Source organism: Lynx canadensis, chromosome A3, assembly GCF_007474595.2.
Source record: "Lynx canadensis isolate LIC74 chromosome A3, mLynCan4.pri.v2, whole genome shotgun sequence".
In the NCBI taxonomy this organism is placed as follows: Eukaryota; Metazoa; Chordata; class Mammalia; order Carnivora; family Felidae; genus Lynx; species Lynx canadensis.
In genome coordinates, this window is record NC_044305.1 from 4,859,792 (window position 1) to 4,885,283 (window position 25,492).

General features: G+C 48.8%; 2 protein-coding genes across 9 annotated transcripts in view; both read left to right on the forward strand.

The window, feature by feature from the left end:
• Positions 1 to 24,695, forward strand: part of LOC115509926 (serine/threonine-protein phosphatase 4 regulatory subunit 1-like) — an 83,284-nt gene extending 58,589 nt beyond the window's left edge. For 6 of the 8 annotated variants that reach the window (XM_030309317.1, XM_030309318.1, XM_030309322.1 and 3 more), the window contains 14 exons: positions 3,412 to 3,519; positions 4,349 to 4,414; positions 6,281 to 6,439; positions 6,998 to 7,182; positions 8,305 to 8,765; positions 10,830 to 11,023; positions 13,723 to 13,818; positions 14,693 to 14,878; positions 15,153 to 15,314; positions 16,236 to 16,336; positions 18,525 to 18,645; positions 19,446 to 19,580; positions 21,617 to 21,758; positions 22,580 to 24,695. In XM_030309317.1, coding sequence (XP_030165177.1) covers positions 3,412 to 3,519; positions 4,349 to 4,414; positions 6,281 to 6,439; positions 6,998 to 7,182; positions 8,305 to 8,765; positions 10,830 to 11,023; positions 13,723 to 13,818; positions 14,693 to 14,878; positions 15,153 to 15,314; positions 16,236 to 16,336; positions 18,525 to 18,645; positions 19,446 to 19,580; positions 21,617 to 21,758; positions 22,580 to 22,737 — 2,274 coding nt within the window. In that variant the 3' untranslated portion in view covers positions 22,738 to 24,695. Of the gene's footprint in view, positions 1 to 3,411; positions 3,520 to 4,348; positions 4,415 to 6,280; positions 6,440 to 6,997; positions 7,183 to 8,304; positions 8,766 to 10,829; positions 11,024 to 13,722; positions 13,819 to 14,692; positions 14,879 to 15,152; positions 15,961 to 16,235; positions 16,337 to 18,524; positions 18,646 to 19,445; positions 19,581 to 21,616; positions 21,759 to 22,579 lie in introns of those variants that run through there. The other 2 variants (XM_030309320.1, XR_003967523.1) reach the window with 2 other exon arrangements.
• A 704-nt stretch (positions 24,696 to 25,399) lies between these two features.
• The window catches only part of ANKRD60 (ankyrin repeat domain 60), a 16,922-nt gene continuing 16,829 nt past the window's right edge, over positions 25,400 to 25,492 (forward strand). The window contains exon 1 of the mRNA XM_030309092.1: positions 25,400 to 25,425. Coding sequence (XP_030164952.1) covers positions 25,400 to 25,425 — 26 coding nt within the window. The remainder of the gene's footprint in view (positions 25,426 to 25,492) is intronic.

The window sequence follows — 25,492 nt, forward strand, 5'->3', positions numbered from 1 at the left end:
AGCTCTAGTATTTCTGCTCTGACCTTTTTTATAGTTTCTGTAATCTCTGTGATACAGAGAGTCTTTATGTGTCCTTTTTTTAAAAAACTTTTTTTTTTTTATTTTAAAAAAATTTTTTTTTTTTTTCAACGTTTATTTATTTTTGGGACAGAGAGAGACAGAGCATGAACGGGGGAGGGGCAGAGAGAGAGGGAGACACAGAATCGGAAACAGGCTCCAGGCTCCGAGCCATCAGCCCAGAGCCCGACGCGGGGCTCGAACTCCCGGACCGCGAGATCGTGACCTGGCTGAAGTCGGACGCCCAACCGACTGCGCCACCCAGGCGCCCCTAAAAAACTTTTTAATGTTTGTTTATTTTTGAGAGAGAGAGAGAGAGAGAGAGAACATGAGTGGGGAGGGGCAGCGAGAGAGGGGACACAGAATCCGAAGCAGGCTCCAGGTTCTGAGCTGTCAGCACAGAGCCCGACATGGGGCTTGAACCCATGAACTACAAGATCATGACCTGAGCTGAAGTCTGATTGATACTTAACCAATGGAGCCACCAAGGCACCCCAATGTGTCCTTCATAATGCTTACGTTTTCCTCTTAATCCTTGAATGTATTTATAAGAGCTTTTTAAAAGTCCTTGTCTGATAGTTGTGACATGGGATCTCACCTTGGTGTCGATTTATGTTGACCACTTTTTTTTCTTTATTATGGATCACCTTTTCCTGTCAACACATAGGTAGTTTTTTCTTTTTTAAATTTTTAATGTTTATTTATTTTTAAGAGAGAGAGAGAGAATGAGAATGAGTGGGGGAAGGGCAGAGAGAGAGGAATACAGAATCTGAAACAGGCTTCAGTCTCTGAGCTGTCAGCACAGAGCCCAACTCAGGGCTCGAACTCACCAACCATGAGATCATGACATGGGACGCTGAACCGACTGAGCCACCCAGGCGCCCCCATAGGTAGTTATTTTTAATTGAACACCAGACATTATAAATGATACACTGTTGAGAGTCTGGATTCTGTTTTATTTCTCTAACATGATTTTTTTTTTTCTTTTTTGGTCATAAGATGGCTATTTTGTTTTATAAGGTGCTCTAAAAGTGATTTTTCATGTAGCGGGCATTTGTTTTGTCTGATCTCCACCTCCCTGCTCTCTCCTTTGTGGTGTGTAGCTGCTGAAATCTCTGGTCACTACTCCTTTGCTGGGTCTTCCGGGATCTCCCCCATGCACGTATAATTTAGCAGTCCATCACAGATTTCAGCAAATTGAATCAAGCACGCACTTTGGGGCTGCCCTGCAAATCTTTCCTATTGCAGCTCGTCTTTTAACGATAACGTCCCCTCTAGTTTTCGCCTTTGGTTGCTCTCCAGTGCTCTTAAATGGTTGTTTTTAATTTTTTTTCTTCAAGATTCTGTAGTTGCTATGTGCAGGAGGGTAAGTCAGATCAAGCTGACTGTGTTATTACCAGAAGGCTTGGTTCTTTTCTATAGTTTCCATTTCTTTGATGAGATTTCCTCTCTGTTCATTCATTAGGACTCTATTTCCTTTTAGCCTTTGAGCTGCTTCAAAGGCTTTTTAATGTCTGGTAATGCTAACATCTGGCTCTTCTGTGGGTTTGTTTCTACTGACTGTTTTTCTTGACTGTGGGCCACATTTTCCTATTTCCTCTCATGTGTATGAATTTTTTTCTAGATCTGTGTTTTTGTTTTTATTTTTTTGCAACATTAAGTTTTTAATTTTAATTCCAATATAGTTAACCTATAGTGTTATGTTAGCTTCAGGTGTACATTCTAGTGATTGAGCAATTCTATACATCACCCCGTGTTCCGTGTTCCTCGTGGTAAGTGTACTGTGAGCTTTTTATTGTCTGTTGTTAGCAACCGATGAAACATTGTAGACACTCTGGGTTCTGTTATTTTCTTCTGAAGAGTGTTGCCTTTGTTCTAGCAAACAGTTCAGATTCTCTTCCCTCTGCGGTAGTCAGCAGCTGAGACTATTCAGTTCCTTCTGCCTTTGAGCAATTGCTTTTCCCTGTGAACCTCCCCATCTCCTCTGGGTATGCACGGTTTTGAGTTCAGCCAAGAATTAGAGGAGTATTTAATCACAGACCTCGGGGAGCGGGGCTTGCCCTTTTTGACCTTTCTCCTTCCTTCCTTCCTTCCTCCCTTCCTTCCTAGGATTTCTGCCCTCATTTTTCAGCGGCTCTGGCAACCTCCCTCTCTGCTCTCTGACTTTTCAAGCCAGGAATGCTGTACTTTTTGCTTGAGGTCCAGTTACACTGTGTAGCAATGCAGAACGGGGTGGGTCAGGCCTGGGCAGAAAAGCAAGGTGCATTTTTATGGAGCATGGCTCCTTCTCTCAAGGATCTGCTCTCCTGTAGTTTCTACCAGCCCTTGATCATTTCCCAGTGGCAGCCAGTCATTTTCGTTTTACTTTAATTGCGGTACAGGTAACATACAGTGTAATGTGAGTTTCGGGTGTACAATATAGTGATTCAGCACTTCCATACATCACTCTGTGCTCATCGTGGTAAATGTCCTCTTCATCCTCATCACCAATTTCACCTATCCCCCCACCCACCTCGCCTCTGGTGACCACCGGTGCCCTCTGCAGTTAAGAGTCTGGTTTGCCTCCCTCCCTCTCCCTGTCTCTCTCTCTTTTTTTTTTTTTTTTTTTTTGCCTTTGTTCATTTGTTTTATTTCTTAAATTGCACATATGAGTGAAATCATATGGTAATTTTCTTTCTCCGATTGGTTTATTTCATTTACCATTATACTCTCTAGCTCTATCCATGCTGTTGCCAATGGCGAGATTTCATTCTTTTTTATGGCTGAGTAATAGTCCATTGTGTGTGTGCTGCCTTCCATAATTTGGCAGTTGTGAATAACGCTGCCATAAACATAGTGTTTATAGTGTTTGAATGAGTGTTTTTGTATTTTGGGGGTAAATACCCAGTAGTGTCATTACTGGATCGCCAACAACTGTTTTTCTACTCTGACCAGCTGTTATGTACTTCCTACCTCACCACTGCTGGGGTTGGGTCACATTAATTAATCTCTCCGAGTGTTAGTTTCTCTATCTGCAGAAATGACGATAAATGATGCCCAGGTCATAGGGTTCGGGGAAAGGAAAGTGAGTTAACACACACAAGTTGTTCATTTATGTTTTGGACACATGCTGGGTACCTGGCAAATGGCAATGCTTGAACTTCAGACAGACTCTTATCTGAGGAAATCTTGAGGGATATTTGGGCTTCTACCGATCGTATTACTAGGCAGAACTCAAAAGAAAGCGTTCTCCACGTTTACTTCCTGGGTATCTTGGCCGTGTTTTGAATATCAGCTTCTGGAATTTACCGGGAGGTGTGTGCAGTATGTGAGCTGTGGTGTGTCAAGTGACTCTGCTTTTTCTCTTGCTTCTAGATCATCTGCAAACTGGCTTCGGTGCTGAACAAGGGCACAGTTGAACGCCTGCTGCTGCCTCGATTCTGTGAATTGTGTGGGGACGGGAAGCTCTTTCAAGTTCGGAAGGTTGGGACACGGAGTTTCGAAACTCAAAAAATTCCAACAGTTGGAGAATTCAAAATCGATTCCTTGGCAGTTTCTTGGCTGCTTTAGTAGATGCAGGCTGGAATAAAAATGTGGCCACTGGGAACCACGTGAGGAGAGCCTGTGCACAGCGTTGCCCGTGTCGGCTGCAGCTAGGGGTGCGCGCAGGGACCTGGGGACGGGGTCCTGCGTGAGGCAGCCCCCTACTCAGTCGCAGGAACACGAGCAACGGGACCTCACTGACGTGCAGTTAGGTGCTGTGCCCTAACATGCACAGTCCTTCATGAGCTGCGCCCCTTTGTTCCAGACCCTCGTAACCTTTGCCGTACCTTCCAACTCCAACCCCTGCCCTCCCCCTTCCCTTTCGGTGGCTTGTTCACTTGGTTACCAGATTCTTCCTCTCTGAGGCCATTGCCACACCTCCCCAGACAGCCTCCTCCTCCTCCTTGCTGCGTCACTGGCCATCTTCCCTCTGGTCTCTCCTTGTGACGCATCGGCAAGAAGAGAGGTCTCATCTATCACGCAGAGAATATTCGGGGTCTCTTTTGCTTTATTGCTCACCAAATGCATTATGTATTGAGATCAGTTGGGAGCCAGAAAGTCCTAGGATTTGGTACTCTGTTTTAAGTCTTCTGTTTTCAACGCACCAGGGGCACTGGGCTGTGCCGTGTGGGCGGCAGGCTCAGTAAGTGCTTGTTAGGTGCCTGACTAGAGGAGTCATTGCCCTCGAGGCTTCTGCTCGTTAGTTGTCACGATTTGGTAAGACAAAAAGAAAGCTGAGGATAACGGGTATGCCTTTTGCCTTTTTAAGGTGTGTGCTACAAATTTTGGTGATATTTGTCATGCCGTTGGACAAGAAGCCACTGAGAAATTTCTGGTATGTGAAGTTTTGCCAGTTGTAATCGCTGATGCACTTCTTAGGGCACTTTTAAAATCAAGTGTGAAGTTTTGTACTTATGAATCCGTTACTTCGGAATGACAGCTCAATTTTGCATTCATCCGTTCCAAATTTCTTGACTTCTGAAGCTATAACCTTTTCCCATAAGTGTTAAGCAGCTGGCCCATGGAACGGAGCGGAAGCAACCCCAGCCCACTTTACTGTGGCCTTTTGCTGTCACCTCCTCACTGATCCCCCCCCCCCCCCCACCCCGAGTCTCTTCTTACTGTCTAAGCCACTCTGTCCCTTCTCCTCTGCTCTTTCTAGAATACCTAGACTCTATCCCCTCACTCCTGGGCTCCCAGACCAGTGGGAGTTTTCTAGGTTACAGGTTAAAATTCAGACCCTTCTTGGCCTTTCGGGGCCCTTCATAAGTACCTTTCCTGCCTCACCTCTTGCTACTTCCCCTAGTCTGGGCGGGTCTCACCTTTGGCCATGTGTCCGACTCATGGGGGGTGGGGGGTGGGTAAAGCCCAGGGGTCTGCATTTCCCGTCAATCCCCTCGAGATCCTGATGTACGGCAGGACAGAGAACCACTTCCCTAGCCAGCAGGTGGCCTTTCGGCTCCCATGGCGCTTTCTGCCTTTCCCCCTGCCACAACTCTGCTCCTTACCATCCCTCTCTTTCCAGTGTCTTCCCCACCTGGTGGGACCCAACTCTCACTTCAAACCCGGCTCGAATGTGCACACGCCTCTGCAAAGTCCTCTCCTTGTCGAGGCTCACCTACCCACTGTGCCAGAGAGAATGAATCCCTCCCTTTTCAGCACCCCCGTAACATTTTGCTCAGAGTACGTGCATGTCTCTTATCACACCTCATTATGGTTCCGCTGATGTGGGGTCTTCACCCTCTCCTGTTCTTCTCTGTTTCCCTGGTGCCTACGCAGAACTACGCTAAATAGGGGCTGGCCGCTTTTATTTGACAGGATGCCCAGCCTGCGTTTTTATTTGACTTTTACTGGACGGGATTTTTACCGGACAGGATGTGTGACCTGTATGGTTAGAATGCAAGCTCAAAAAGTATACTCTCTAAATTGATTTTTAAATTCAAGTTCAGAAGCTCATTTTATTTTATTTCAAGTGGGCACCACATCAACATACTTCTGACCCCCCAAATAATTCTTAGTGGGCCGTCGCTCTGAATCGACAGTCTTCTGTGTAATGAGTCTGAATGAAGGACAGCAGTGCCCGACATGCTAACCTTTCTGTCGGTGGATATTTCCACAGTCGGGGATTCACATTTGTGGAGGATTTTGGCTGGTTATTTTACGTTGGGATATCAAAAACAAAGCCTCGTTTTTGAAGGATAAATTTTAGAAGAGGATGTGGTCATGACCCTCCTACAGATAGCAAGTGAAGAAAGAGGTCAAAGATTTTATTGAAGTCCTTTATTCGTGAGGGAACCGGTAAGGTCCAACACCTGGCTTAATGGGGAACTCGAAGGGCCTCTCAGACCAAGGGATACCGACGTGAACTTGCATGTGGATTCAGAACTGCTCAGCGCCCAGGGTGATCGTCGAGCACATTCCACTGGACACGTTTGCATTTCTGTGGATAGGAATTATTTTGCATTACTGTCAGTTTTTAACAACTTACCTTCTATCACTTCCATCTCTAAAGGAAATGTTTCCTCACTCTCCTTCCATAGTTTCTTTCCGTTTCAAATGATTCCTTTTAGACTAGGATGTATTTCCGTCTTCTTTGTCGTTAATTTATGGATACGCCGTAATTCAAAAAGGCACGAAAAAAGCTTTCTGCCCTTCTCAGGGTGATCAAGTTTGAGTAGCATGGTTTTGTTTGCTTTGGTAGATCCCAAAGTTTTTGGAGCTCTGCTCAGATAATGTGTGGGGGATGCGAAAAGCCTGTGCGGAGTGCTTCATGGCTGTGTCCTACAACGCGTCCCCGGAGGTCCGCAGAGCCCAGCTGTCACCCCTCTTCATCAGACTCATCAGCGACCCCTGCCGATGGGTAAGTGCGGGCCGCTGGGCAGCGCTGGCCGCCAGCCACCGCGGGCCGACTGGCCTCGTCTTGGCCCCTGGACTTGTGTCTCTTCGGTTACTGATTGGCATATTTAGACCTTGCGAGGGTGAGGGCGCTTAAAGTCTCAGAAGCTCTGGTGCGTGGTCAGCAGGCGGCCCACACCCTGATGCCTGTCGTGAACGAGTATCAGAGGAACGAGAAACGAGAAGGAAAACACTCTAACCGAAGAGTTAACCTTTTCTGTTCCTCTCACAAACATGCCCGTTGTGGTCCATACAGTCTGGTCAGGCACTTTGTGAAGTGTGCAGTCACTCGATGTGGGATTAAAATTCTGGGAGAATAGAAACCACAGGATGGTAGTGAGTTTTCCCTTATTTTCTGTTGAAAAATGGTCTGTTTGGAATTTGGAGAAAGCCTTAGAAAATCTGCCTCGCTAGACCCGATTCGGCGGACAGTGACGAGTCTGGTGGTCAGCCAGCTGCCCGGCCTGGGGCCTGACTCGTGTGGCCGACGCCACGTTCGCCGCTCTGTTCTCTCCGTTCGCAGGTGCGCCAGGCGGCCTTCCAGTCTCTGGGCCCCTTCATTTCCACCTTTGCGAACCCCCCCAGGGCTGGCCTTTATATTGGAGAAGACGGCCCCCTCAGCATCCGACCACCGGCTCGGGGCCTGGACTCTGATTTCACCCCGGGGTCGCCCGGCACAGGCAGTTGTGGAAGCACGTCCTCGGCCTGGTGAGCTCCGAGCGGGGATGATTACTGGGGCCCGCGCTTCACCTCAAGCGTCCACCTAAAATTTTAGCAATTATCTTGTCTGGAGCTTTAGTAACAGTGACCTCCTGGGCAAGATGGAATATTAGAGCTTTAATTATGTAAAGAAGCAAAAAGTAATTGCAATAATGATTTTGAAGCATGACTACTGGGTTATAAATAATGAAGCTACTGTGTCTCCTAAATTTAGATAAAATATTCATTGAGAGTAGTGATTAAATAACCTGTAAAGAAAATTTTCTCTTACTTTTTGATTAATGAAGTTCTTTGGGTGACTTACGCAAGCGAAGATGTGAAATCCCTCAAATGTACGCTTATGCCGTGGGATGATGTTACGTGCACGTAAACGTGGGATATCGCGTGCACGTAAAGGGGCCATTCCTGACCCACCGTTGGCGGACGCTGTGCTGCTTCTCTAGTCAGTTCTAGCGATCGATCTCAGAGTTTTTTCATCTTTTGTCTGAGGATCACGGGTACAACGCTAACCAGACCGCTCGAGGTCGTTTGCAAGCGTCTCTCCCTTGTCAACATCACACCGGAGTTCGGGAGTAGTGATTTACACGTCAGATAGCACACCTCCTTTTTGAGACTGGTGCGTCCTTCCCCCCCATCGTTGTCCCTCCACATTCACTGAGCTCCTGCCGAATGTTAGGCCCCGAGTGCACACGTCCCTCAAGACTCTCCCAAGTGGTGAGCAAATAGCACTCACCAGTGTCGCTCAGTACCTTTTGTTTTCCAGTGCCTGCCCCCTGGTGGGGTACTAACGAGCGGTAAGCACACGCAGTCTGGCTTTGGGCCATGTGGCGGCAGAAGCCAGGGTGACTCCCCACTTGCATATAATGGAGGGACTGGCTGAACTTTTGCGTGGCATTTTCACTGCACGCGATAAGCCCAGTGGGGCAAAGGCGGCTGGGTAGACCTCTCATGCTCTCGTGAGGCTATGATCTGCTCGCCCCCGGGAGGCTCGGGAGGGTCAGCCAGGGAAAGAGGAAGACCGGGCCTGGGAGGATGTGGATTTCATGTTTACCCATCTTACTTCCGGTCTGTTACATGGTGCTGAAAGTGCCCCCCTCAATCTTAACCTAGTTCCGCAAGGCCGGTGCGCACGGAGCCAGACCTGCCCACGGAAGGCACGTCCGCGGGAACCAGCAATTTCCTGTGCCGTAGCTCCTCTCGTGGCATGATGGGAAACTCAGTGGAAGACTCTGCCTTGGCTGGAGCTGAGCTGAGCGGGCTCTCCCCAGAGGCCAGTGCCACCCTCAAGCTCCCTGAGAGGAACGACCTCCCCGTCAACAGCCACCCTGGACCCGGCTCTTGGACCTGCCCAGAGAGTCGTGAGGACGTATTCAATAATTTCCTCTATTGGCGAACTCCTCTCCCTGACATAAGCAAGGACCTGGAAGAGCTGCTTCTGAGTGAGGCTGGGCCACGCGAAAAAGGCTGCAGCAGACCCGAGCCTGTGCAAAACAGCTGCGTGGCCAGGAGCGAGATTCAGAAAGTCCTTGATAGTTTACAGGAGCATGTGATGGATGATCCAGATGTTCAAGGTAAACGTCATCCATCGTGATTAAAGAGAAAACGGGGCCTTTCTGGGCTGTGCGCCACAGCGCCTGTGTGTGCTTACCTCGACGCACACAGTGCCCACGTGGGCAGGAGAGACTCTCTCTTGGTCTCCCCACGCTGGAGCTCTGGGGATCTCTGTGCAGGTACCTGTCGGGGTTTGTCTCCTGGTTTTGCAGCTGTGCGAGGCCGAAGTCGGCTTTAATAGAAAGGCAGATAGTTTGCGGGGCCCGTCTGTAGCAGTGGAAATTTTATTAGCTCCTTGGATGCTGTTACATCATTTCCCACGTTATAATGCTTTTTCTAGTTACAAACCGCTGAGAATGGTGCTCCTTTTGGAGCCTATTAACTCAGCCCTTAGCCAAACTTTAAGGTTTTTGTCTTTGTACAGCAAGGAAAAGTACAACTTCTTCTCTGGGGTATTTTTCGTTTTATGACTAGTGCTCCCACTGAGCATCTGATCTGGGAGCCGGGCCTTGCAATCCATATCCATTATCACGCCTCTCCTTGCTCTAAACAGTGCTATATTTGTATTCTTCCTTGGGTTGGGGAAATTGGAAAAAACAACACTGGCTGCTGTTGCCGGGCAAAGATTTGTGAAGCTTTCGGGAAAGGAAATGTGAAAATCCAGTTAGCCCTCTGATTATTCTTTTTCTTTAAATTTATAAAGGAAATTAAGTCAATGTTTGCTGAAGGATTGAGCACATGTAACATATCACTTCTAATAGCTACAGACAAAGGTCTGTTTTTGGAAAACACATTTTGAAAGCTGTGTTGATCTCAGCGCCGGGACCCGGGCCGGGCGCTGGGACAGCAGTGACCAACACGGGAGGAACCTTACGGTCAGGTGGAGGGGTAAACGAGCCACGGGTACAGGGTGCGGCAGGGGCTGGGACGGGAGGAGGCATGGCACGCCATGGAAGCACGGGGCAGGACCCCTGAGGACAGGGGAAATGTCTGAGGGAAGGCCTTGCAGAGGGGGCAGCGTTTGATGTGGCCCCCAAAAGACGACGGCTAGGAGCCCACCGTCCAGAGGAGTTGAGAGGGATGAGTTTCAGAGGGTTCCTTCAGCTCCTGGAAATCGTCGTTTGTAAAGCTCACGTGTATGCGCGTGCCTGATTTCTTTTTTTTTTTTAATTTTTTTTTTTCAACGTTTATTTATTTTTGGGACAGAGAGAGACAGAGCATGAACGGGGGAGGGGCAGAGAGAGAGGGAGACACAGAATCGGAAACAGGCTCCAGGCTCTGAGCCATCAGCCCAGAGCCTGACGCGGGGCTCGAACTCACGGACCGCGAGATCGTGACCCGGCTGAAGTCGGACGCTTAACCGACTGCGCCACCCAGGCGCCCCAACTGATTTCTTTTTTGAGGAAGGACCCGTGGCTTTTCATCAGAGCTCATAGGGATCTGTGACCCCCAAAGTTTCAGAAATAAAGGACACGCTGGCTCTTTGTGAACTGGCTGCTGCTGGAAATGTGACTCGGGCCATTGGGAAGGGCCTGGTGTGCTGCGTTAAGGAGGTGGGACCTTGCCCTGGGCCCAGCGGGGAAGCCAGCTCCAAGCTGTAAACATTTCAATGAATCTTGAGGTCTGTTGAATGTAACTAGTAGAAAACAGGATGTAGGAACGTGTGTGTGTGTGTGTGTGTGTGTGTGGTGGAGAAGGCAGCCATCTTGCTTTATAAATGGGGGAGCGGGACCCCTCACCGAGTAGGTGGACCTTTTACAGACACTGGCATTCAGGCACCGTGGAAGATGACGGAGGCAAACCCCGATTGCCCTAATTGAGGCGTTTCGAGTTCAGATTTGATGCTCTGTGCATGGCTGGCGTTTAGTTGGAACAGTTAAAGTTAACGGCCGTAAATATCACCACCTCCCCGAGAGCTCGTTCTGGGACCCCGGAGCACGGCTACTGCCTGGACAGATGTGCGGAAGGCGTGTGCTCACGGGGCACACCCACAGCCAGGCTGCCTTGTTGTGAACACCCCTCTGAAGTGAGTCCCTGCAAATCAAATAAAGTTATTAAAATTCTTGAAACTTCTCTTCCTGCAGCTCAGGTTCAGGTATTATCAGCTGCACTGAGAGCCGCACAGCTTGACTCTGTGAATGAGCCCGCGCACAAGCCGACAGAAGGTCTAAATGAAGTGTCCGTTTCAGATCCCAGCCCTGCCTCTGACAATCAGATGGCTCTGTCGGCTTCATCATCGCAGAAGGAGCTCTCCGTGGCCAGGATATTACAAAGCACAGTAAGCGTTTGCCCTCTCCCTCTGCCCCCGAGGATGTGACAGAAATCACAAAGCTGCATTTTCTTTTATTAATATATCTTGGCAGAGATGATAAATGCCAAATTTAATTTTGTTCTTAAGGTCATGTTTTGGATAACTAGACAACCAATCAATCAGGTGATTGATAAGCCTGACTCTTCTCCACAAAAACAGGAGTGGGGGGACCAACGAGCATCTTCCCTCTTCTCTGAAGAGGACGAATCTTGGTTCTTTGGGGGAGGATTAACCATATACGTGCCCTGATTCACTGCTGTTTTACAGCTTTTGGTAATAGCACAGGGTGGGTTCAGGCGGCTCCTAGAACTGGAGGTTGGCCCAGGCCTCACAGGTGGCCCACCATGTCCGGTCCTCGCCCTGTAGATGCTCTCTTGGCACATGGTCGCTCCAGTGGTGGCCCCGGCGTGCTGTTTCTTGGAGGAGAGACTTTGAAAGGCCAACGGCTCAGCAGTTTTTATCCTGCAGCCTGGAACCGGCCCCCGTGAGACTGGGAGCCTGCATTCAGGGAGAGGAGGGAGCCCGCAGTCTGCTCTCACTTCGAGTCCCTTAAGCTTTCCAGCTCGCCAGTGGCGGGAGGCTCCGACGCCTTCCTAACTCCTAGTAACTTGCTCTGGGGCCACTTTGAGCTGGGGTCCTTCAGGGGGTGAGACTAGAGCTTTAAAATCTGGGAGGAGTCCAGGACCATGAAATCAAGGGCGTGTTGGCCTCTCCTCCGTCCCGGTGCCATGGTGGATCGTCTCATCAAGCCCTCGGGGGGCCGGAGCCCCAGCGGCTGCGCCACCCACACCGTCCGTAATGAGATCTTAGGGACTGAGAGAACTCCTCGCCTCCCTTCCCCTCTGGGCCTGTTCCAATAAAACAAAACAAAAGACCCGCTTGAAAAGCCTGAATATAAGATGTTTAGGGGTTTGTCCAGGTTGTCTTTGATCAGTAAGAAATGAGGTGATGTCCTGTTTTGCTGGTTTGTTTTCAAAAACGGGCAAGAGAACTCTCGTTGGTAGCGTGTTGCCTAGAGGGTGGAGATCACAGGTTAGGGAGAAAGGCATGGCCATGTCTGCTGTGGTGGAGACGTGATCGGAGTCTGGCTTCTTTGTCACATACGGAAGTGAGAGAAAAGAAAATGAACAGATTCCTCGGAGTTGGCTCTGTTGCACGAGGGATTGGAAAGGGCTCGCGTGAAGCAGGCCTTTGGCTTCTGGGGTGGGTGCCAGGGCTTTTGAATTTGCAGCTGGACTCTTAGGTTCCACTGGGATCAGTCAGGATGCTTCCAATTGCAAAAGAAGGGAAAGGGAACAGAAAACTCCCAGAGCTTAAGTGATCAGGACGGTGTTCTCTCCCAGAGACGACAGAAGAGCAGCCGAGGCCGGGCGGCTGGCTAGTGCAGTGCCTCGGTGTTGACCCCGCCCCTTGCGTCTACTCTGCCTTCTTCTTCGCGCACCGTCCGTGTGGCGAGATGCCCAGTGCGGGGGGTTGCGGGGGGGGGGGGGGTGGTGGTGCCCTGGAGCTTCTCACCTGTGTCTTGACTGCCAGGTGGTTTTCTGGGGAAATGACCTCCCAGTGCCTCTTGAGGTTGCTGTCACTGGTGGCGGTACGTTGCACCCGGGGCGAGTGCTGTGCATAACAACTGGACCAAAGTCTTCGGAGTCAGATTAGCTCCTGAGAGAAGACGAATGACTTATTGCATATCAACATATACGCATTTATTAACTTGGAGAAATTGAGGTCTTAGGTTATCATACCAAAACATTTCTGTTTTGGGCTGGCCTCTGTTGAAACAAGCAGTACGTTTCAGTGGAAACCTGGGGGGTTGAAGATTGTGGTAGCATATGCCTCGGAGCAAACGAAGCATCTATCGGTGTATTAATCGACTTTCCTGGATCATATATTGAGCTGATTTGTCAGGATCCATTAAGCTGGTAGACAGCATGACATTTCAAGTGCACGTAGGAACCCATGTGACGGTTAGAGGAGAAGGTCAGGTTCATCTCTGCTAATGTAATCAATGATCAGAGACCAATATGTCACCGCTGAGTGTTCTTGCTCATTTTAATTGTTAACCTAATGTAAAGGTCCATCAGCAAACATTAGAAGTGTTTGTACACGTGAAAATCGAGAACAGTTTTCCAGGTAAATACTCCTTTATCAGCTGTGTCTTTTCGCTCAGATGGAATAGGTCTTCCCCTTACTCCGCTCCATCCGTCCCGGCAGGTGCACCTTGCTCCCGTGTCTCCGGTTCCCGAGAAATGCCGGACGAGTTTGCTCCGCGCTGCCTTCTGGGATGGCTTTTGTCTTAAACTTGTGACATTACTTGCCGGGCATTGATTAGCCACCCTGGGACCCTGGGGCTTAAAGGATGGTCAGTGCAGGTTGTTGGTTCTCACCAACATCAGTCTGTCCTCTCTAAGGGCCTCAAGCAGTCTTGAGATGAAAATGTACGACATCTGTTTGCCTTGGCACTTAAGGTGACTGACCTCTACCATGTCGTCTGTAACTGTGCAAATGTATTTTTTCACATCTGGAGAGATACCAGTGACTGGAAGGGAAGCACCAGTATTGGTCCGCGGAGGTCACTTCCGGCACCGAAAGAGGACTCCTTGAGGGGGGAACAATAGGACAGCTTCCCGTTTGGGGTAAGTTGGTAACGTGTCCCATCAACTCTGCAGGACCCTGGCGAACCCTGCGGTGGAGTCAGGGACCCTCTGGAGACCGAGCAGAGGCATCTCCCCGCCCCACTCGAGGAGAATAAATCTAAATTACAGGTTTGTTCCTTGAAAAGAAAAGCAGTTGAAAACTTCACATTTTCTGGAAGTTAAATTTAAGAACGGCCAGGGGAACCAGAGAGTTCCCATCAATATTAATGACTTCTCTTCGTTCATCATCTGTGTTGCTGATATTTCCTCTGTAACTTACTTAAAAAAAAACAAAACACAAGTTCTGAAGGAGTGTTTAGAGTCTTTTGAACAATCTAGAACAGTATTTTAATAAAGCAAATCAAGTATGAGAAAAAAATGTGACACCTGTCCTTTAATAGTATCTATACAGGTCATTTCAGTTTTTGGGGGTTTTTTTGGTCTGAAAATTTTTGACAGATTCTTTGGTTGAACTATGTTCGACTTAGTTCTACCTTGTGGATTGGCTTCTTGTGTTATGTAAGGTCTCTTAAATGTTTTAAATGATTGTATTCCATTATCCTTACAGAAGTAAAGGTAAGTGGGTGATGTCTGAGGAAGGCGGTGACCCATCCCATCAGTTGGGAGAAGCTAGTGAAAATCCGCGTGTAATGGGCTCGAGGTGCCAGGCAGTCACAAGACAAGGTGGTTTCCGTTCTCAAGAGCGTGTGCATCGGACTAACCAGATGTTGGTGTCTAGAATGTTCTCTGGAATATCCCATGCTAGACAAATTTGGAAGAGATGGGTCTAGACATTGCTTTAGCCTCATTCGGTCCAAGTCGAAAATTCACCTCCTGCAGAGCAGTTCACCAATCCAGAGCCCTGAGCTTGGACGAAGGCCTCTGGTTCCTCTGACGTCTCTGCTTTGCTGTTTTCACCTCCAAATTCCAGACTCCTTGTTTTTCTGAGCATCTTCCTTCTCTCCTGTGAGCATGATGGTCTCCTTTCTCTGCTCTTTCCCAGGATGTAATACCTCAGCCCCTGCTAGATCAGTACGTGTCGATGACTGACCCAGCTCGAGCCCAGACTGTCGATACCGACATCGCCAAGCACTGCGCCTACAGCCTCCCGGGGGTGGCGCTTACCTTGGGCAGGCGAAACTGGCATTGCCTCAAAGATACGTACGAAACGCTGGCTTCTGATGTGCAGGTAAAAGCAGGAGCCCGTTCGGTGGCACACGCGGAACTGGGGGGGCGGGGCGGGGGGCGGGGTCGTCTGCTCGGGAGTGAAGGGAAGGGCCACAGGGCGTGCCGGCCTGTTTCTCATGTGGGTGCCATCTGGCACGCCTACCAGGCCTTCACGAGATGAACACTTTGGTGGCCGACCCCTGGACGTGTCCGTTCTGCCCTAAAAATGCCATTTGTGCTCTTGGTGATGGTGACTCATGCTTGCTTCCCGTGATCTGTGTTCCGTGCACCCCCAGTGGAAGGTGCGTCGGACCCTGGCCTTCTCTATTCACGAGCTGGCTGCGATTCTTGGGGACCAGTTAACAGCAGCTGACCTGGTGCCCATCTTCAACGGATTTTTAAAGGACCTGGATGAAGTACGAATAGGAATTCTCAAACACCTGTATGACTTTCTAAAGGTAGGAAGAAGGATTGAAAATAAAGACCAGACCTTCCCACTTCAAAGCAATGTCTTAAAAAAAACAAAAACAAAAACCCTGGCTGTGTGAAGGAGCAGTGAGAAACAAAAAAGCAACTAGTCTGGGTTTCTTCGGTTGAAGTCTACCATCCAGAGTCTTATAGAGGGTGTTCTCAGTGATGGGTAACTGTTGTTATTTCTTGCCTTTCAATCTTCCTGTCCCTCGGAGGTCTCATCCCACGGAGGATGCTAGACGCGTAGCCTAGCGCGCCCCGTGAGGACGAAGGAACCCAGGCCCCCGGGGTGGCGCGCACCGTGCCCGGGGTCACCCAGGGGAAGAAGCCGGCTGCGCTCCAATCTCAGTTCTGCGGGAGGGCTCTCTCTGCAAGACCTTGCTGCTTCCCTTCCGGCCTCTTCAATTTTTGTCTTAAAGGAATGATGAGTGTAAAAATAAGGCTTTAAAAACGACCTAGAGAAACTAATTACTTGCATCCACATGACCACGAGCTGCCCTTGACGGACTGGGGCGCATGACGCACCGGCTCTGCTTTCCTCTCCTGCTGACGGCAGAGAGCTGACTCCCTGGGAAACAGCAGTGGCGTTGTTTTCCGAACACACACGCACGTGTTGTTTCCAGGCAGGAAACTGTGAGAGGGGGAAGAGCTCGGGGGCATTCAGGAACACACAAGCACACACACCCACCGGGGCGGAGGTCGGAGGCATTCGGGGGTACACGTGAGGTCCCTTAGCAGCAGCCTTAATTCACAACCACACCGGGTGATAGACGGGGCTCGAGGCATCGGGGGAATGCACAGATCTTGCCGGGGACGATTGTACGAGTTCAGGTGTAATAAAACAATACATTTGGGGTCGTTTGGAGGGGTTCTGCACTTTCATTTATGTATACATTTTTAAAAAATAGTTGCTTCATGAAGACAAGAGGAGAGAATATCTTTATCAGCTTCAAGAATTTGTAGTGACCGATAACAGCAGGAATTGGAGGTTTCGATATGAACTAGCAGAGTAAGTAAAACCTGTTTGGGGATATGAGAAGGCAAATTAGATGGAATAATTCTTAATTTTCCTACCTTATAATTGATTTCTCAGCTCGCAGTAATAGTGTTCTTTTGGATAAAGAGATTATGTTTTTATTAAGGGATAAAGTGAATTCCACAGCACTAAGTTACAAATACCACGGTCTCCGGGGAGATATTCATTTTCTGATGAAGACAGGGCTCGAGTCACTTTGGAATTAGAGTGTTCTGCTGTTCTCTAAGGCAATTTATTCGAACCAAATAAAAGATGAATCACCCCCTCTTCAGTATTTTCCTATTAATCGGAAGAGTTTTTGCCAAAGCCTTCCCGAACATTCTGAGTGTAGCCCTCTCTGCAGGGCACAGCGTGGTTATGCACTTCAGCTCCTAAAGAAAATTACGCTACGGAGAGAGACACGAAAGGGGCTCACTGAGACGAGACGATTGTTAAATAAAAACGTCCCCCAAGGTGCCTCCTCTGTGCACATCATCTCGTGTGTGAAGGACTTCCTTAATCCCAGCCTGTGCCGGCACAGGGAATGTTAAAGGTGTCCCTGATTCCAAAAGAGTTAAAGCTGTTAATAGGGCTCTTTCCCCGAGGCAGGTCATGTGCTTCGCGCAGTATTGGGTGGACTTGGTGGCGATGGTGGGTGTGTGGGTGTTAGTTTTCACCTTGTCGGGATTTATCTCGGTAGCTTTACTTTTCATTTTTCTTGCCCTCAACTAGAAATCTCTCAAATAATTGTCTTCCCTGTAGAAATCCATCAGGCTTTTGCAGCTATTCAGGCTATGATTTGGCCGATGCCAGGGGCAAACTAAAAGATTTTCTCTTCGCTGTGATCTTTAATCATTATGCTTAATTTGAGAGATTGAGGTTTTAGTCATTATGCCATGTTCCTAGTTTATATTCTCAGAGAACCGAGAAAAACAGGCCCACGTTTTCCATGAAAGCATTGCGCCCTCTAGCGGCAGCGCGCGGGAACTCGGCCGGGTCCGTCTCCGGGAGGGCCGACCCGCTTCCCGCTTCCCCGGCGGCCCGGGGGGCGGTGGCTGGGCACCGGGGATGGGGGCCGCGGATGGGGCCGGGGACCGGGCACCGATGGCGTGGGGGTGGGGGGACCGGGGCCGGGCTGACCTGCCTCCCGGGAACGGGGTTGGGACCGAGGGACCGGGGCCGGACTGACCCGCTTCCCGGGGCCGGGGACCGGGCATGGGGACCCGGCGGGGGACCGAATGGGGGACGGAGCCGGGGCCTGGCCACGAGGACCGGCTTCCGCGGGCCGGGGGCCGGGCCGGCGGGGCTCGCACCGCCGACAGCGTTATCTCGGAGCCCTGGCTATCTCCCATCTCTGCCGTGGTTATTGAAGCCAGAGCCACTGATATGAATTCTGTGCTCCCCGCGCCCACGGTACTGGTATCATTTTTCTGAAAACAGGGCTTTTTGATATGAAAGTATTCCCCGGCACTCCTGGCTTCTGGTTCTAACTTCCTTCCAATCTCTTTTTCATTTCCTTTCGTTGCCAGCGTGGAAACAATGCCATTTATTTTCATACCCCTTCTCTCCATCCCCATTTAGAAGAGAGTGAGAGCTTTGGTGGTAGGTTTTCCCGTCCAGCCATCTTATGAATTTTTCCCTTGGAGTAGAGAGCCGAGGCTCCCAGTTCTCTCCAAGCGGACCTTGCTGATTGGGGAAAAAAAAAAAAAAAAAAGGGCTCGAGCTGCCTGCCGGCCGCTTGGGGAACAAAGCCGAGGCTCCTCGGAGGTTCCCCTGATCTGTTGATCTCTGGGAACTTCAGCCTTCTGGCTATTTTTATGTTATCTGATTTTTCAGAGTTTTATGTGCTTTCCAACTGATAACCCAGAATTGAAATATTATCCCTGTTCATAAATTTCTCTGCCTCTGTTTTACAAAGTTTAATTTATTTCCTTTTTGTTGGATTTGTTTGGGTGAGATGAAGACAGACGATTTTCTTTTTCCACTTTATTTTGCGTGGTATTTCCCTCGGCTTTCTGCTTTTGGCATTTTACTGACGGAAAGCCTCACTAGGTCCACATGTGCCCTTAATTTCCCAGCCCGGCTCTTTTTATCTATAAAATGAAATGAGAGTAAGGAGACATTAGTAAGGTATTTTTTTTTTGCCCTAAAAACCAATTTCCTTTTTTTTTTCTTTCTTCAGACAGCTGATACTCATTTTGGAACTCTATAATCCCCATGATGTTTATGATTATTTAATGCATATTGCCTTGAAGTTGTGTGCAGATAAAGTTTCTGAAGTTCGATGGATCTCCTTCAAGCTTGTAAGGAATCGTGGCTTTTTTGTTTGTCTGTTTGTTTGTGATTTTTGGAAATAGGAACATTTCTGTTTCTTCCATTTCAACCCCTTTACTTTCTGGGGCTGATTTTTCAGTATACCTATGAAGCCAGCTTTTAAATTTGAAATTAGGAACTGCATTATGGTTTTATCAGCATGTAAGATAGCCTTTTTCTTAAGCTGTATGCTTCAGTGATAGAAATTGTGGATAAATCATTTTCTATATGAAACCCTGTAAATGATGGCTTAGTGTTTCCTTAAACACAGGCTGGGCTTAACCCTACGGCATGGTTTTGTAGAAAAGTAGTTAGTAAGCAAAAGCTCTGTCATGGAAAAAAAGGCTTATCCTGTTTCTTACCTGGGCTTATAACCAGCTGAATACTGGGTGGGGGGATCGAATCTCATTTGGAAATATTGTCTTACTAAGGTACTCTGATGGTATTAAAATTTTACAAACGTGGCATGTTCCGAAAGGTAATGATTTAGTTATTATGCAAGAGGACGTTTCCTAAAATTTGGAAATCTTAAGATTAAGAATGTATTTTTCTAATGCTAGTCCTTTTTTGAATTTCATTTTCTGAAGGGTTCTACATGTGTGAGTGTACGTGTATTGCACAAGTCTTTTTTCCTCTGTGTTCTAATGATTGCCGTGACAAAAATTACCCTCTCCCATGCTTATAAATTCATTTTAAGAGCCATACAGATGTCTAGTCTCCACGTAGAGTAGGATTCATAATTCAAATAGATGGCAGCATTTTAAATGTGCTCTTCTGATATTTGTTACAGGTTGTGGCCATTCTGCAGAAGTTCTATTCACACAGTGAAAGTGCGTTGGGGTTAGCTTTCGTCCATGAGCTCATCGTAAGGTTCCGGCACTGTGCTAAGTGGGTTGGAAGGCAAGCTTTCGCTTTCATTTGTCAGGTTAGCATGGCCTGGGGCGGCCGGGCGGGGCAGGGTTCTCCGCTGGGATTTTCTTACGTTGCCACGCACTGATATCAGACGCGTCAGACATAGGACACCAGCCAGGCATCTGGAGATCAGTGCACCGAACGAACCCCTTGATCTCACGGGAGATTGCGGCCGACCCGGTCAGGCAGAATGATTTGCCCAGGCTTCCCCAGCCCGTCTGTGCATTCGTCCTGAAGGTGTTGACTGAACGCCTGCCGTGTGCCAGGCACGTTCTAGATGGTGCGGAGCCAACTCGCTCCTGCTCTCCCAGCACTTCCCCTCCGGTGAGGTGAGGGCCGGGCCCGCAGCCCTGCTCCCCCCTGCCCTGTCCAGGGCAGTGGCCATCGTGGCACCTCCCCTCAGCCAGCTGCCTTGGAGGGAAGCTGCGGTGAAGAATAGAGCAGTAGGGTTGGGGCTGAGACCATTTCATCTCTGCAGGGAAGTTCACATCAGCCAGTCCAGCTCCTGGGCACCCTCCCTACTTAGTGTCCTGGAAATGGTGGGGTCGAGGTTTGCCTGGGGCTGATGGCTGCCACTTCTGGAATGCTTCTGCGTGCCAGGTACCGGCTCAGACACGACATCTGATCCTCAGTGGCAAGAGGTGCCGTGTGTCAGGCACCTCACACCTGTGTACTTTCAGACCAGTTTTTTTTTTTTTTTCTTGAAGGGGAAGCAGTTGAAGCCCAGAGAGGTTAAGTGAGTCAGTCAAAATCACACAGGAAGCATAAAGCCGTGATTTTTTTTTTCCCGCTAACGTGTTATTTGAGAAGTTTTAATGTTTCCCCATGCACATGTTCAAGCGTGTACAAAGGTGGAGGGAACGGCATGACTCTCCATGAACCCCTCGCCCAGCTCTGTCAATATTACAGTCGAGCTGTAATGGGACTCTAGCTCACCCAAGCCCCAAAGCCCCCTTTCTCTCCCTCACACCCCCTTCCCCCACTGAGGGACTCACCAGGGCCCCCTGTTGGGCTGGAGGGGCATCACACGGTACTTTGGGGGTCAGCTTTGCAAAGTGCAGTGACTGACGGATTTCAGTGCCAAACTCAACAGACCGCAGGCCTGATGCCACAGATTTCTGCAAAGAAGAAGTCAGTGCCCCAGGTCATTTTGTGGAGAAAGGGCGAATGAGATACCTTTGCTTGTATTTTTTAGTTCTCCATCTGAGATTTAGAAAATCCATGATGAGATAAAAGGTAGAAACACCCAGCTAATTTTGTTCAAGAAAAATCAACGTGTATGTGCTTCACGAATTAATTATTAAAGATTTAGAAAACCCACAGAAAGACAGACAAAAGGAAAGGGTCACTTGATGGCAATTTCAGTGCCGCTCCAGGGACGGATCCTAACCTGGGGTTTAGTGAGGGCCCACGTGGCAGATGGGGATGAACTGATGCATTTGACTCACCTTGCACACTCCCAGGCACTTAATAAATGTCAGCTGTTACCCTGTAGTGGGAAGATGTATAGGACTTAGAAGCCACACGCTCAGCTTGGAATCAGGAGACCTTTGGGCGTCGCCACTTTGGACCAGAATTTCCTCACCCGTAAAACTAGGCTTGTGCTGATTCCCGTGGCTGGCTATGAGACGGGACTCTGTAAGCAGAGGGGCGGTGGGCAGGTGCTGGTGATCATCCCGGAGGCGGTGTTTGTTGGGTATTCGCAGAGGGCCCGGCCTGGATTGGAGATGGGGATTGGGCTGTCGATAAGACAGGTGTGGTCCCTGCCCTCAGAACCTGAGGTCTGGTGAGTAACAAAGGTGAGGGTTCTTAACCTTAACAGGTGGGCGCTTTGCTAGATTCTTTGCGGAAGCGATCTGCCCTGCCCATCACTTCCCCATTGCACAGATGAGGAAACTGAGACCCAGACAGGTGAAGCCATGTACTCAAAGCTGTGAAGCTAGTAAGTGACCAAGTTAGGCTTGGAATTAGAGAAGTGTACGTTTTTAGAAAAAACATGCTGATCACTCTTGAGTATCAATTTTTGGCTGTGGTTTTCTTCCATCACAGGCGGTGGTGAGCGAGGAGTGTATCCCCGCAGACCAGTTTGTTGAACACTTACTCCCCAGTCTTTTAAGCCTCGTGTCAGATCCTGTGCCCAACGTGAGAGTTTTACTAGCCAGAGCTCTGCGGCAGACGCTGTTGGAAAAGGGTATGTGGACCGCTTTTCTGAACTTACACGTTTTAAAAACTTCATCGGGCAGCAGCTAGATTTCCTCTAGGAGATTGTGGCAGATTGCACGATAGCAAAGTTCAGACTTATTATATAACTTGATGTATTCACTTTTATGCAGAATCGTTCGTTGTTTAGAAAATGACTAAGGAAATGAATGTGGTCCAGTTTTCACATTTAGTGAACGTAATGCTAGAATGCAAAACATCGCCGTGTTCTAGAAATGCGGGAAACTTTTGTAAACGTCGACTTAGGACATAGACGTTATGAAAGGCAGCAAATGTAAGCCTTAATTACGCTGAGGTTTTGATGGTATTAATTTTGTAGTCAGAAAAATGTCGAGCTCAGCCTGAACAGGACTTAACTTTAGATTGTGTCCCTCGGATGACACGTTCACATCTAAGCCACGGGTGGGGCGGAGCATCCTGTCCCCGAACGTACCTTCCTTGCCCCTTCCCTCCCACACCACCCCTGCCAGCAAACCTGCGCCCCCCCCCCCCCCCCGTACTCCACACGCTGTAAGTTATTTTGTAGCGGCAGGGAGAAGACATGACATTGAACATTTCTGAACTACAATTTTAAAAATGTGTATACCTACCCATTCTTTCATCTTTGAAATTTAAGAAATACCCTTTGATGGAGGCAATCATTTTATCTTTGTGAGGCCCTGTGTGTGTGATTATTCTGGGAAGAATGATTTATTGTCCTGAGGTGTGGTTTCAGAAAAACCCAAAACGAGAGTCTGTGTTGGAGCACAGTTCATGGCACACGCGAGCCCAACTACTGTTTTCTGTCTTTAGCGTATTTGAGAAATGCCGGTAACCCTCATCTTGAAGTCATTGAAGAGACCGTCCTGGCCCTGCAGTCCGACCCGGACCCAGACGTGTCCTTTTTTGCCACTCTCCAACCCAAGCGGCGGAGTACTGCAGACAGCCGTGTGCTAGAAGAGCGGAACTAACCCCTCTGTGGTCACGCACGCTCTGGGCACTTCGCACGCGGCACGGACTGCTCACCCCAGCTTGTCGGGGGGTCTGATTGTGTCACACCTTCCGAGGGAGGAAAGATTCCTGAAACTTTGAGGGCGGGCACTCAGATGGCCCCTTCCCCTCCCGCAGTCACAGGGACTGCACCTGGGCCGGGCGCCACGCTTCTTCGCCCCTCCCTGCCCGATCAGGAGGTCCGGGCCAAGGTGGTGGAACCAGGTGGCTGGCTGGGGGTGGGGCCTCCAGAACATCAGACTGCCCTCTCTCCGGCAGACCAGATTATTTAAGCCCCCCCCGCCCCCCACACACATCAAGTAGTTTATTAGAAGCTTTTAAGTCTTTAATAGACTTGCACATTTGGCTTCCCTTATGCTTTCCTATAAAATATAGTTTATGGTATCACATTTTATTTTTAACTGAAATAATGTACATATGTAAATAGCTCTTGACAGGAAGAGCTAATATATTAACGTAACATTAGCCTCCTACCAGTGAGCAGAACAAATACATCATTTAAATTTATGCTGCACTTTGAGTTACTGCAAATATAGCCCAATTTGTTTACTTTTGAAAAATGTGATAGTTAAGGAAATCTACTAAAGAATGATTTATGGAAGTCTTTCTAATATTGTACTTTTGTATAAACTGTACTTGGAACTTTTCCTCAGGCACTTACCCCTCCCCTTCTCGTAGGAACTGTATCCATAAAGACACGTACTGGCCTTTGACAGAGCATAAAGTAGAAAGATTTTTCGCTCTTACATGGATTCATTATCATACATTTGAGAGAAGGAAATTGATCATTGAGATGCCATGGATATCGACTTTGTATCTAATGCTCTAGGATCTTAACAGAAAGTAACAGAAAAATAGGACCCCGCAGATCTGATCAGTTCATATACTTGCCAGTCGTTTGGGGGGTTAGATTATGACACCCTTCAACTTGACCTGAGTACACAGAACTTACATTTCACGCTTTTAAAATTTAGAGTGAGAGAAAGATGCTCTGGAAACTTAAACGAGTTTTCCATTAATCATTTAAGATTCTACAGACGTTTGCTTAAATTCTGTAGACTGTGTATGCTCGTGTTCTTTTTATTTCTATCTTTGTCTTCTCGAAAGTAGGCATCAAAGGAAGGAAGGAGAGGCCCATTTGGGGTTCAAGAGCTGGCTGCAAAGGTCATGTTGCTGTGGCCATTCTCCCCTCGGATCTTTTTCTTGTCCGTCTTTTCTTTCTCCCTTTTTTTAAAAAATAAAATCTTTGCAGCTATATATTGAATTTCCGGGAATACAGGATGTTCTCCCCTCCCCCAAATTCCACTGAGTTGATTCTTTAAAAAGAAAGGAAGGAATCTATACCGTGCCAAAGAAAATAAGGTACATGTGTGAGAATTTCAAATTGTAACCCAGGGTAGCATTTTGGCAACTTCAGCAAAGAGTGAGCCAATAAATTGGAGGCTACGTATTAGAGGGGGGGGGGGGGGGGAGAAAAATCAGTCCATGTTGTGTTCTTCAAGGAAATAGATGGAGCCAATTGTTTTGCTTCAGTAACAAACCATTTTTGATCCTTTTCGTGTTAGAAATTGAGATTGGCCTATTGTTAAAATCTGTTGATCTAGCAGCACGTAGAATTATTCAACTGGAATCTTGGGTTCTGTGCAGAGGTTAATTTTCCACTAAGGAAAAAAAAAATTCCCCTCGGTTTGTGTCCTGATGGGTAATTCGCTGAATCCGATGTGCTTGTAGCGACTCTCCCGTAAATAACCCAACCTTTAAACATCTCTGGCTATACGCTGAAGATCGTCGATAACTTGATAGGAATGCCTTTCCGGTGCAAAGATTTTTTTTTTTTTTTTTATGACTAATCTCTCTGCCGAAAATACGTGTAAGGCTCCTATGTTCTTCTTTTGTAACAACGGAGGTTTTTTTCTAAGATGGTTCTGTGTCTCCTTCCTTTCTCTCCGGCTGCTTACGCCGTCACTTCAGCTCTTGATGTATATTACTTGTTCATAGGTGCGGGGTGTTAAGTGTGTGTGATCCGAGCATCTCACGTAAGCTTCCTGTTTACTTGAACACTCTGCCTCCTCTTGGGCGAATTAATGGAAAAGCACAAGATGGGTTTCTCGCAGACGGCGCTTCTCTGAAAGGTGTCTTTGCGATGGAACCGTCTCCGCTTCTCATCCAGCAGGCGTCGCCCCCTTGTTAAGTGTCTTCATGAGCACCTGTCTCCCGGAATTGAGGGGCGTTCGGGGGCGTCTGCGGGGCTGACGGCGCGTCTCCGCTCGCTCGGGGAGCAGGAAGGGCGCCTGCTAACGCCGTGCTGGGTTTTTCATTCGTGCCCGGAATAGGATTTTGAAGCATGACTGGAGACTGCCCTTGACAGCTCTCGGTAGTCGGTGCCCGCGATGAGGATTTGGGGTGCTATTCACCCCACGTGGTGGGCCCCGACTTCGGCAAGGACTGTTCTTTAACCGGACGTGGACACCAGGGGCCCGCGTCCTGGCGGTGGACCCAGGAACTGACCCGAAGGGCAGGGCCTGGGGGCGTGGCCCCCGCGGGGCGTCTCCGCAGTCGGTCTGCGCTGCGGGGCTGGGCCAGTCGGGGGCGCCGGTGACGCGGGCCGGGGGACAGGGAACCATGCGGCGGCGGCGGCGGCGGCGGCGGCCGGGCTCCGCCGTCCCCGGCCATTGGGAGCCCCGCGCTGGCACTCGACCAGGCCCGGACTCTTCA